Source organism: Schistosoma mansoni, chromosome 3 (assembly GCF_000237925.1).
Source record: "Schistosoma mansoni strain Puerto Rico chromosome 3, complete genome".
Taxonomy (NCBI): domain Eukaryota; kingdom Metazoa; phylum Platyhelminthes; class Trematoda; order Strigeidida; family Schistosomatidae; genus Schistosoma; species Schistosoma mansoni.
Genome location: NC_031497.1, coordinates 23955825 through 23968718, shown reverse-complemented (window position 1 = coordinate 23968718; position 12894 = coordinate 23955825). Strand labels below are relative to the sequence as shown.

The window sequence follows — 12894 nt, the reverse complement described above, 5'->3', positions numbered from 1 at the left end:
CTAAATCTCCACAAAAAACCCCTTCTGATAATGCACTATAGACCATGAACAAAACTTAAAGAATGTGAAACCTTATAGTCCATATGTTAACTACAGATTTTCCAGTACAGCCATGACCGTTATTTTATCAACATGTTAATCTATCTAACATATAATGTGATGATGTGAATACATTTTCAACAATTATTCTGCTATCAGTAATGATATATACATATATGTAGAGCTTTAACTACTTCATTAAATGATGTATTTTGAAGCATCTAATATAAAAGCAGGTAGGTAATTTCCGGATAAATGGATACTGCTACGTATATATTTAATATAATAGTAGTTAAATTTATATTCCAACACCTAATCTAATACAAGTGAATACTTTCAGATAAGTACCATGTGAAAGTAACTATTGAAATAGAATATGATAAACAAAAGTTTGAGTGTCTAGTGTACATTGTGTGTGTGTGTGTGTGGTCCATAAAATAAACAAACAAAAAAAGGTTCATATGAAAGTACCTTGACGATATTGTTTCTAAGAAAAAAAAACAGGTAATCGTTCATTATTTTTGTTTTAAAAGTATTTACAAGATATTCTAATTACTTTTCCAGATTTCTTTTGTTCACACATTTATGATTCAAGTGAATCCATTACTTACTTACTTACTTACGTCTGTTAACCCTCGTGGAGGAGCATAGGCCGCTGACCAGCGAATTCATAACAGGTTTATTGAAATAGAGACTTTATTGTGACGACTGTCAAATATAGTCAAACGGATCAAAGCTAAGTAATTTTCATAAGAACTAAGTAGTTTGACAAGTAGTATAACTAAGGTTTGGCTTAATAATTTCAAATAAATTGAGTACTGAATAGAATGTTTAGTCAGTCAGTCAGCTAGAACGTAGAACCAGACACATATATGCATCGATCCTAGTTGCCATACCTCGTTAGCACAACAAGATGAACATCGAATTCATAGAAGTAGTGAATTTAGTGGTGGTAATATATAAAAGAAAAGTTGTATATAAGGATATAGTATAGGAAGAAAGACAGATATGAAGCAATTTTAATCTCAAGGTTTAAGGGAAACAAAGAGTGTCCACACCTACGCCATTGTGATCGATTCTGAGCCATGTCACACAGAGTCTCCAACCATTTGTTACGATAGTCACGCGGACTCCAATCAACTAGTCTGCATCTACCAACATGGCTTATACCAGAAGTTAGTGACTTCATGCTCTGATGTCACGTTTTGGTTTGGCCACCCCTAACTTTCTTCCATTAGTCTCCAACACTAGTCAGCATAGTGCGTCGTGGTAATCGGTGTTCAGGTGTACGTAACAACACGTGACCAAACCATCTAAGTCGATAAATATTCGTGACCTCATCAACTGAATTATCATGATTCCCTAATATCCTGTGTCTAACCTCACTATTACTTAACCGGTGATCCCAGCAGATGCGAGCGATATTTCACAGACATCTGTGGTCAAGTACTAGTAACTTACGAGTTTCTTTTACGTTTCTCAGCCGTAAAGTAGAACAGAGCGAACTGCTGTGCAGTATACTCTTCCCTTAATTGATAGACGGATATCTCGTCTTCGCCATAGGTGACGGAATAGAATGTCAACAGGGAACAGATAGTTTTGTCATATTTTAATGATTAAAAATTCAAATTTCTCGTTTCACAACTTAATTCAAGTCACTTATTCAAGGTAAATAAATAACTTGATTAAACTAACATGAATATGTTATATAGTTGAGATCATGAGTCAATTGAAGCTAGGCCACCATGGAAAACCTCTAAGCACTGAACAACCGTTTCATCCTATTGTGGGACTCCTCAACAGTGCGCATCGACGATCTCGCCTCGTGAGATTCCAACCCAGGACCTATCAGTCTCGCGCGCGGACACTTAACCTCTAGACCACTGATCTGGCCGGCATCTAACGGTGCTAATGTCAAACTTCAACCAGTCCAATGCTTTCAGGTTTTCTATGATAATCTAGCCTCAATTGATTGATGATTTCAACAATGACAGATTTAAGGTCAATAAGAACCAATCAAAATTGAGGTGCACAGGACAAGCTGTGGATCACATGTGGAGAAATCCAAAACTTCACTTCTACCCGAAGTTTGTGCTGATGACGTCGTTCAGAAGGACAATGAAAGCTCCACGACCAAACCATCCAGCTCAGAGAACATTAGAATATATATATATATATTCTAATGTAATATGATAATTATGTAATGATGAGTACAGCATCTGAAGAAGTTATCAGAAACACTTAATCACTCTGAAATTCTTTGTCCTTGTATGCTGTTAATGTTAACAGTCTTGACGAGCCACAAAGACATGGAATTTTCGAACATTGTTTAGAATGGGACAGTTTCGAATTATAGGAATCATGATCCACTGGAGTCACTCACCAATTGTAAAAAACAATTTTCTTTCCAAAAATCTAAACGTCCTAACTTCTAAAGAGAATATTCCACCCTGATGGCTTTTATCATCTTGTAAACATACTTGTAATGTTTCTAATATACATTATGATGAAATATTGATTGTGTATTACTCACTTGAAATGAATATTTTATGCTTAAGTATCATTAAGATTTCCCGAGTGATATCGCATATATGTGAAGTAAACCATTATAGAGAATAATTATGTACCCCGTATGATTATATCTCGTCTAAAATAGTCTCAATCGATAAATCAGTAGCAATTATTACATGTAAGATTCATTAAACTAGTAAGGCATGTTGTAAAAATGACAAATCTGCAAGTTATTTACAGTATGAAACGTGGAATCAGTGCTTGAAGTTACCGGCTTCTAGTCTAAGCCATGTTGGTAGATGCAGACTAGTTGATTGGAGTCCGCGTGACTATCGTAACAAATGGTTGGAGACTCTGTGTGACATGGCTCAGAATCGATCACAATGGCGTAGGTGTGGACACTCTTTGTTTCCCTTAAACCTTGAGATTAAAATTGCTTCATATCTGTCTTTCTTCCTATACTATATCCTTATATACAACTTTTCTTTTATATATTACCACCACTAAATTCACTACTTCTATGAATTCGATGTTCATCTTGTTGTGCTAATGAGGTATGGCAACTAGGATCGATGCATATATGTGCCTGGTCCTACATTGTAGCTGACTGACTGATATAACTGCTTTCATTGAATAACGACTTCTTCTTCACTCGAATACTTCTAAGAAACCCTATGAAAAGACCTAAACTCTAAAATGACCTTTTAGAATCTATAATCTATGCCCAGAAATTGTTGATCTTATGATAGAGTTGTTAAAAAAATATTTTGTGGATTATAGAGTCTGTTCATGATGGGTAAGTTTATATGCATATCAATTATTCCTTTGTTTAAAATCTGTTTCCTGTAGTACATAATTATAATAAGACAAAAATCTCTTTAGTGTATCAGGAGATCCATATAACTCTGCAATTCCTAAAATCTTATTTCATTTCTATTACATAATAAAATGTTATTTTAGATAAAGCTTAGTAATCAAGTAGAGGTTTTTACAGTTAGCTTGGAGTCAAATATATTTTGTAAGGGTTAATGACATCCACTCTTTGTGTTCTACCAAATTCTAATCTTCTGAATTCTTCATGTCTCTATCTTTTTTCTCTTTCCAAATTTATTTCACTGGATGATACTCCTTCAATAACATCTTCAAACCCTAATCTTTCACATTAATACTTGTACTCTTACTACTTCTACCACTATGGGATTTGAATCAACAACTGGATTTGTGTGCTAATGTGGTATGACAACTCGAACTGATGTACGTACGTATGTACGAAGTTCTACGCTGTGACTGACTGACTGACTGAAGGGTTAATGACACCATTCAGCTATTGAAATATACATGAATACAATTGAGTGAAAATATACAACTTCAGGGGAAAATGTCAAACTATTTTTTTCAACTAAATACTTGCTATAGATGAAGGATAAAAAGAAACTACAGTTTAATTGAAACCTTACAGCATATAATAAGCTGAGTAAATGAATGTAGATTTCATTCTGTTATAGCTTTATAAAAGAAGAACAAGGCGGTATGCCAATACGTTACAATTTTATGTCCGGCTTTTTATCCTGTGAATTATCCACAAAGTACGACTTTTCCAATCTTAACACTGTGTCAAAAAAGTGACGTTCAACTGGTATGAGCAGTCTAGCCTCCTTATTGGTCCCTCGTCCGCCTAGTCCTTCCAATTGAGTCCAGAACATCAATTGCAGCTTCTGCTATACTAATCTGTATGAATCATTTATTTCAATCATACTCTGTTTATAAACCAGACAGACAGACCACATCACACCATCAAATAGAAAATAACATTTGTACAAGATCAAGCCAGATGTGGCTGTGAAAGTGAGAGACAGTAATCAATCAACTGAGTATAATTTAGGGACAGTAATTCGTATAATAATAATAATAATCCATTGGCCAAATGAAGCTTTTAATAAGATGAATATAGATATACACAACCTAGTTACTCAATAGTTAAACAATAAGAATATGTATAGAATAATCGTCCATTAATTGGTCCCGGAAGTTATGTCTTTGCTAGGATATTACAAATTAAATGTGCTCACTTTTTTTCCATAACATTCATTGGTTCATGTAATTCAATTGAATGAATAAAGATTTGAGAATTTTCATCATTAATATTCATTAAATATTCATTTATAACTGATTTAAGTATCTTTTAGTAACTTTTATGTTTATAAGAATATTACGTACTCATTTACTTACTTACATACATCTGCTACCCCTCATGGAGAAGCATAGACCGCTCACTAGCATTCTCCATGCCCAATCTTCCTCTTTTACCCGAGCTGAGGACTGGCAATACCTCCAGAAGACTTATAGGAGGAGTTTTATCAGAATATACAATTGAAATATTAACACCGTTGGATGCCGGCTGGCTCAGTGGTCTAGAGGTTGAGTGCTTTGGCGCGAGACTGGTAGGTCCTGGGTTCGAATCTTGCGAGTCGGGATCGTGAACACGCACTGCTGAGGAGTCCCATAGTAGGACGAAACGGTCGTCTAGTGCTTCTAGGTTTTCTATGGTGGCCTAGCTTCAATTGACTCATGATTTCAACTATGAAAATACTGAAATCTCCACAAAACCCTATTCTGATCTATAATTATTATTCATCAAATATTCATTTATAATTGATTTGAGCATCTTTTAGTAACTTTTATGTTTATATAAAATGTCAAAATTCACAATAAGGAAGTTATAATAAAGCCTTGATAATTTTGTTTGTCTTTTAAACAGCCAAGGTTATGATGGAGTCGATTGACTATTTATAGTTCTAATCCTAAAAAGAATGTTTATCAGTATATTACTTACTTACTTACTTGCTTACTTACTTACTTGCTTACTTACTTGCTTACTTACTTACTTACTTACTTATCTACTTACATACTTACATCTGTTACCGCTCATGGAGGAGCATGGACCACTCACCAGCATTCTCCATTCCCAATTCTCTTTTCTTACCCGGACTGAAGACTGGCAGTAGCTCTAGAAGAGCTACAGGAGGAGTTTTTATCACAATATACAATTGAAATATTAATTTTTGAATTCATTACTTATAACCCAATAGCTTGAATTTGATTATGTGTGTAAAAATTCACATCCAGTTCATTTCATATTTAAAACACAATTGTGTTTTTTAGACTAGAAAAATGACTTTGCATGGAGTTTGTATGTTATCTATACATGTAAAGTTACTAACACTATTTGTTGTCAAATTCCCACCGAATTTATTCCATTTTTTCTTTTTTTTCTTTTTGGAAATCATAACTTATTTTGTTGATCAAAATTAGTATCATAGATGGAAATGAAATTGAGCATATTGAACCAATGTCATTTCGAAATAATTTAAATATTAAGAAATTGTAAGTTCATTCATTTTTTTGTTTGTTTTTTTCTATTTCAAAGTTTTATTTTTCATTTACTTCTTTAAGTAAGGCCGATAGTGGGAAGAGCTTGGGCTCTCTCTCGAAATACTTTCGCATGGCCACACGTATATAGCCTCTGCCACGGAAGTCCTATTCATTGCCTTCTCGCACCACGGGTGTTTTTTACGAAATTGAGAGGACGAAAAAAGAATGTACGGCGATTTAACCGGGTTGGTGGATACGGAAAGTCCACCTAGGGTAGTTGGAAAACCCTGATTCCAAATCATTGGTGTACATGGGCTCCAGTATTCTGAGGGAACAAATGGCGTATGAATCAATCGTTGGTCACCGGCTACCATGGGACTGCATCTACTCACGATGCTCCACTGCCTTGTTGATCAGATCTTCAGATCGAAGGCTCCGGGTGTGTCCCCCTAAGAAAACCATCTGTTTCAGTTTGGGCACCTGGGCAGTATCTTAGCCCTCAAATAAATCAAAAGAGATTCGTATGGCACATATGTATTTGGTACCCCCTTGTATCAATTTATATGTGTTTAAATAAATAAATCAATTAAGTATTCAGGTTTTTAGCCAATAGATAAGACATTGACAATATACCATTATCTTATGATTTGTTTTATTGTCAGTACTAACGATGTTTAATAATAATAATTGTCTGTAACGAAAAGTGTAAAATTGTAATATGGTCACCGATATGAAAGTTGACCAAAAGAACTACATATGCTCACTAGTGACTGACTTCAAGTAGTATTTCCTAGAGTTCTAGTGAGAAGTAGTGACCAGTGGAGTTCAACCGGGTCTGTTGTGAGATACTATCTCACTGAAGACAATGGTGGACGGCTGCTCAGTTTCGTGAATTAGTTAAAGTTAGATATTAACACCGTTGGATGCCTACTGGCTAATTTGTCTAGAGGTTCAGCATCCACGCGTGAGACTAAAAATGTAAGGTAACAGGAGATAAGGATAATAAAGTAATTGATAGCTTGAAAACAATTTGAAACCCCATCACTCTGGATAGTAAGTTAATATTACTAGGGTAGGTTTGAGATGAGAAAAAACTGTTTTTCAATATATAAAGTAGGTTTGAATTTTCATATAGCTAAGGCTTCAATAAACTTTAGTATACGCCTTTTTACACTTTTATACAACACCACAAATAATCTATCACATAGTTCGGATGATCTTCGTCTTCTTACTGCTACACTATCGAAATTTATCAAAGGGACTAACTGCTTCAAGTTTAAGAAAGTATATGAATAATAATAATGACAATAACAAACTGTTAATATTGTATGGGGGAGATTAATAATGGTGTTTAACCCATAATAATAATAATAGTAATACAAAGATTTGTGAATAAAGATAAGAGAGACAATTACATTTGACTACGAAAGGTCGTAAGTACATAGTCAAATTAGGTCATCCAATAGCTAAGATTACTATTGATTAATTGGCCTAGTGGTTGGCCAAGGGAGGAGAAGGGGTTGCAGATATTTCTTTTGTACATATAGCTCCGGTTTCTTCATCCTGATGACTACTGCCTCAGTCATTTGAAGGACTTTAAGCCTGACAAGCTTTGGCAAAAAATTACTGACCCTATAAATAATTGAAAAGGATTGGTTTATACTGGCACTATGACCAGTTTGTACTAAATGGGCCAATATCGAGCTGTTTACTTTCTTCACTAAACCTTTGTTTAGCCACGCTGGAAGGTGTTCACGAGCACAAAAATGTAAATTCCTAGAACGTTGACCAACATAACTTACTCCACAGGAGCAGTCGAACTGATAAATACAAAATGAGGTGATCATTCTAGGTAATTCATTTTTAAGCCTCGGTATCACCATTGGGCGCGTAGTAAACACTAAACTTAGTTTATCTGCAAAACATTTTTAAAAGTTTGATAATAGTTCTCAATACACTGTAAAGGTTAATGTGTCCCTGAGTGTATACATCTTTTCATTAAATATTACACTTTTCAATCATACAATTTTTTCTTATTTTTTGTTTAAAATGAAAACAGAATTCTTAGTAACAACTCACTGACGTATTTGGAAGAAAAAACATTTAATGGTTTGAAAAATATTGAAATACTGTAAGTTTAATTTATACCATGTAAATTTCATTCTGACAATATTTTACTAATTAAGCAAAGAAGGATAGTATCTAGCAGTGGAATCCAGGACGCGTGTTTCGTCCTATTTGTAACTCATTAGCCGCATGTACCTGCATCTCAAAATTGATGTTCACTCTGGGACTCGGACGCAGTACCTTTCGCAGGTACCTCCAGCTAACGAGTCCCAAATAGGACGAAATGCGCGTCAAACTGGATTCCACTACTAGCCACTATCCATCTTTGATTATAATACTTGTGAACCAAGGCTGTATCGAAGCAATACGCACAGTATGCACATATGCCAATAAGTGACTGATCAATTTCAGTCATAAACATCAATGGGAAGATTTATACAAACAATACTAAGTGAATTTTACTACTTAATTATTAAAATTTCTAACTATTCCATTTTATATATTTATTACAGGTTACTTCAACATAATCAAATTAAATGCTTGAATAATAGAACATTTCATCAAACTCCAGTATTAAAAATATTGTAAGTTAATAGAGTTTATTTGATAGATAATAAGTAGTACAAACATGAAATTCAACTGAAGGGATCTCTATACTAGATTACGTAATACGGATAGAATTCATAAATTAGTAAAGAATTATTAAGTGAATGTAGTAAGGTTTTAAATTAGACGTAATTAGGAAGTTTCCAGAATATCCTGAAAAGTATGTATTTAATCATTCTTCTATTAAACATTCGTCAATCCAAATGCAGGCCTTATCATTGGGTCTCAAGTGCTGTGATCGCACCTTTAAAACCAGTAGACTTCATATGCAAATACAATTCGAAAATCTATCAAATCAAACTTATGATCTTGTCCCGACAACCCCATAAGATCTTTAGCATTTTATATCCATATTACTGGACTGTAGTCATGGATACATTAATACAAAATGTAGTAAGAATAACTTATTAAGTAAGAACCATTTGGATCAGATAATACTCCTAAAAGTAATAAGGATTTTATCCTATGTAAACCTGAGCTGGTGTAGTACTATTTAATCATCAAGAATATTTAGATAAAATGAGGTTAATCCTAGAGGATGATACTAAATTTTCCAAACCTAAAGGAGAAGTAGATAAAATAGCGCAAATTCAAAAACAGCTAACGGATGTTAAAAATCTTAAGAATAAGGGAATTATAACCAAAGACTTATATGATCACATACATCCAATGGGTTCGATCATCCCGCGCCTATACGGATTACCTAAAGTATATAAACCTGATTTACCGTTACGATCCATTTTGGATATGTCGAATTCACCATACTACCGAATCGCCCGATGGTTGGCTGAAAAATTGGAACCAGTTAGAAAGCAAGTACCTAAATGTTCTATTCATGGTACTTTTAAATTTACTGACCGTGTTAAGGACGTTAATACTTCCGGAAAACGCATGTTCTCGCTTGACGTTAACTCTTTATTCACTAGTATACCTTTAACGGAAACAAAATGTTATATTTGTGAGTACATTGACTCTAACAACATAGATCTAGGTTTGCCAACTGAAGACTTAGAAGAATTATTATTACGTTGTATCTTTAATGTCCAGCTCATTTTCAACAATGAAATATATAGATAAAGAGATTGGATTGCGATGGGGTCTCCATTAGGTCTAATTCTAGTGGACTGTTTCATGGCAAAACTAGAAAACGACCAACTCAGTTCAATGATCAATCGATTCCACCTATACGTAAGATACATGGACGACACATTTGTCGTTTCTGACGATAATATAGATTTAGAGGATATCTTACACTCCTTTAGCTCATGCTACCCTTCCATAGACTTCACGTTAGAAAGTGAGCGAGATCAGTCAATCTCTTTTCTCTATGTGCGTCTGATGAGAATGAGTAACAGTTCCTTAAAAAGATCCATATTTAGAAAACAAACGTGGAATGACCACCTGACCAACTTCCATAGCTGGATTCCTTTAGATAGATAAAGAAATTACATCCACTCTTTATGTTATCGAATACATCGGATATGTAGTACGGAATGTATTGACGAAGAACTCACATTCCTCAGTAAAACTCTGATGAAAAATGGCTATCCAGACCGCTTCATAGATAAGAATATGAAAAGAAGTAGTTGTCACAAAGAATTCGGTTGTTTGGTTCCAAAGAAAAACCTTTATATAAGTTTGGAATTTAAAGGTGATCGAACATCTGGTGTAATCAAAAATCGTTTAACGACAGCGATAAAAAGAACATCCAATGCGGTTAAACTGCTAATAACGTTCACTAGTAGGAACTTGTTTTCTGTATCCATAGAAGATAAGCTTTCGCGTCTAGTCGCCTCCATGTGTTATCTACCAGTTCACCTACTCTTGTGGAGCAAGGTACATTGGCCGAAGCTAGTGCTCCCTTTCAACTCGGTTACGGAAACATTGCAGTGTAGTTCTACAAGGATTAGAGGAAAGCAGTTAGAAGTTCTATACTTGAACATCTAATCGACTGTAATCATTCTACTGATCCGCAGTTTGATTTTGAGGTTGTATATACCATTCGTCCAAATCTATCTAGATTTCTTCGTATCCACCTCCTTAAAATAGCCGGGGCTCCTACCATCCATGAGTTCAAGCCATAACTGTGAGTACAAAAGAAGTACATCCTATCGTTATCGTTATCATGGCCTCAATTATGATTATTATTATTGCTGCATTCCCCCCTTTACTTATGTCTCATATTCTTATTATTCTATTCATAATTGTTCATTATATCACCTTATTTATTTTCTACACCTCTATGACCTTTAATGACCTTTATCTATTGTAACAAAAACATTTTCATTACGTTACTATACTCACGTTATAATTCCTTATGAACTTATTAAGTCTATTGCTATCATTCGTATTATGTAATCTAGTATTATAACCTTTCTATTACATCATCTTGGTTATGCCTAGTCCACATTTCCTCATGGAACTAGTACTTTAACAAAATACTTTCATGTATATACGATTGTACAGCTTGATAATAAATTCGTTAAAAAGAGATCCATTCTGTGATCTTCGTGTATTTAGTGTTTAAATGGGAATTATCTGTCAATTGAAGATAATAGGCACTTTCTTTTGTTACAAGCGTAAACACCAGAACAGTAAAATGATTCCATATAACCTATAGCCAACCTTTCTGTTTTAATGCCTAATATTTGTATAATCACTAATCCGAAATGTCTTACGGACAGATCATTATTATTATTTAGAGGAAATCTTAAATATTTTATTGACAATATGTTGTTGTGAAGAGCGATGCCGTCCTCTCGATTTCGTAAACAACAGTGCCGCCACGAGAAGGCAGTGAGTAGGACTTCCCTGACAGAGGCTGTATACGCGTGGCCGTGTGAGAGCATTTGGAGAGGGAGAGCTGACTCTCCCCACTCTTGGCCGTACCAGGGCATTTGCGGGCATATATATATATACTCTTAAATATGGTTCTTTTCATTTATGATATTCTCACTTCTAACGTGAAAGTCAAAGTAAACATTTGGCAACTTAAATATATTCAATCACATGTTTGTTAAAAGTATGTCTGAGATACCTGGTTTAGAATGAATCATTATCATTTTCATTATAGCTAAATCTCCATAAATAAATCAATTAAAATTTTAACTTATTATTATTTTACTTTTAAAACAAACTAAAATTGAATGATTATATACGGACTACATTTGATTGTCTGAATTGAAACAAATAGCCCAGTTGTATGACAACTAGTCCTGTCAACTAACTTATTGATCTAAACTTCCTAAATGGAAACGTTTCAAAAAAAACAGCATAGTCGGGTATCAAAGATGGACATTTTATATTGCAGGAAGACTTATAAGTACTAACCGTAAGAAAATAAGAAAAATAAGCAATTCTTAAGAAATAAGCAATTATAAGATGTAAACTATCCACATTCACTAGCCAATAGAATTGAGACTTCCTTTTATCAAACTTTATATCGTCTTATATATGAACCATTGTTAAGCAATTTATATATAATCTCCATTCTATCAATTGGCTTTTGGATTGTTGATTTCATATTATTTAGCGTCAATGTGATTCTATCGGTTAAGTGCTCTGGCGCAAGACTGGTAGGTCCTGGGTTCGGATCTCGCGAGGAGGGATCGTGGATGCTCACTGCTGAGGAGTCTCATAATGGGACGAAACGCCCGTCAAGCAGTGCTTCCACGTTTTCCATAGTAGTCTAGCTTCAATTGACTCATGATTTCAACTATGAAAGTACTGAAATCTTCACAAAACCCCTTCTAAATATGTTTAATCTTTTGTTCAGATTGATAGATACAATTTTTATCTTAGATTAATTGTTAATTAACTATTGAAGACATTCAAACTTTATTAACAGATTTTACTGAAATATCAATTGTATACTTTTAAATTACATTTTTCAGGATGTTGAATAATAATAAATTAAGATGCATCGCCAAAGGAATATTTACAGAATTAAATCTTGAATCATTGTAAGTCTTGATTTGGAATGATATTCATATTTTGAAAGCTCTTTAATGAATATGTTTCAAACTTTGTCTAGTTGTTTCTATTTCTGTAATTTGATGATATCAGAGGGTTTTTGTGGATATTATAGTAATTTTAATAGTTGAAATCATGAATCAATTAAAGGTAGACCACTATGAAAAACCCGGAAGCACTAGATGGCCGTTTCGTCCTATTGTAGGACTCCACAAAAGTGCGCATCCACGATTCCGCCTTACGAGATTTGAAGCCAGAACCTATCAGTTTCGCGTGCGGACGCTTAACCATTAGACCAATGAGCAAAGATGGATAGTGGCTAAAAAG

At 34.2% G+C, this 12894-nt stretch overlaps 1 protein-coding gene across 1 annotated transcript in view; it reads left to right on the top strand.

Annotated features, from left to right (window-relative positions):
• Smp_132540 (axon guidance protein) overlaps positions 1-12894 on the top strand; it is a gene marked incomplete at both ends in the record, with an annotated part of 88155 nt that overhangs the window by 38510 nt on the left and 36751 nt on the right. Inside the window, 3 exons of the mRNA XM_018799728.1 lie at positions 7982-8053; positions 8502-8573; positions 12489-12557. Coding sequence (XP_018651488.1) covers positions 7982-8053; positions 8502-8573; positions 12489-12557 — 213 coding nt within the window. The remainder of the gene's footprint in view (positions 1-7981; positions 8054-8501; positions 8574-12488; positions 12558-12894) is intronic.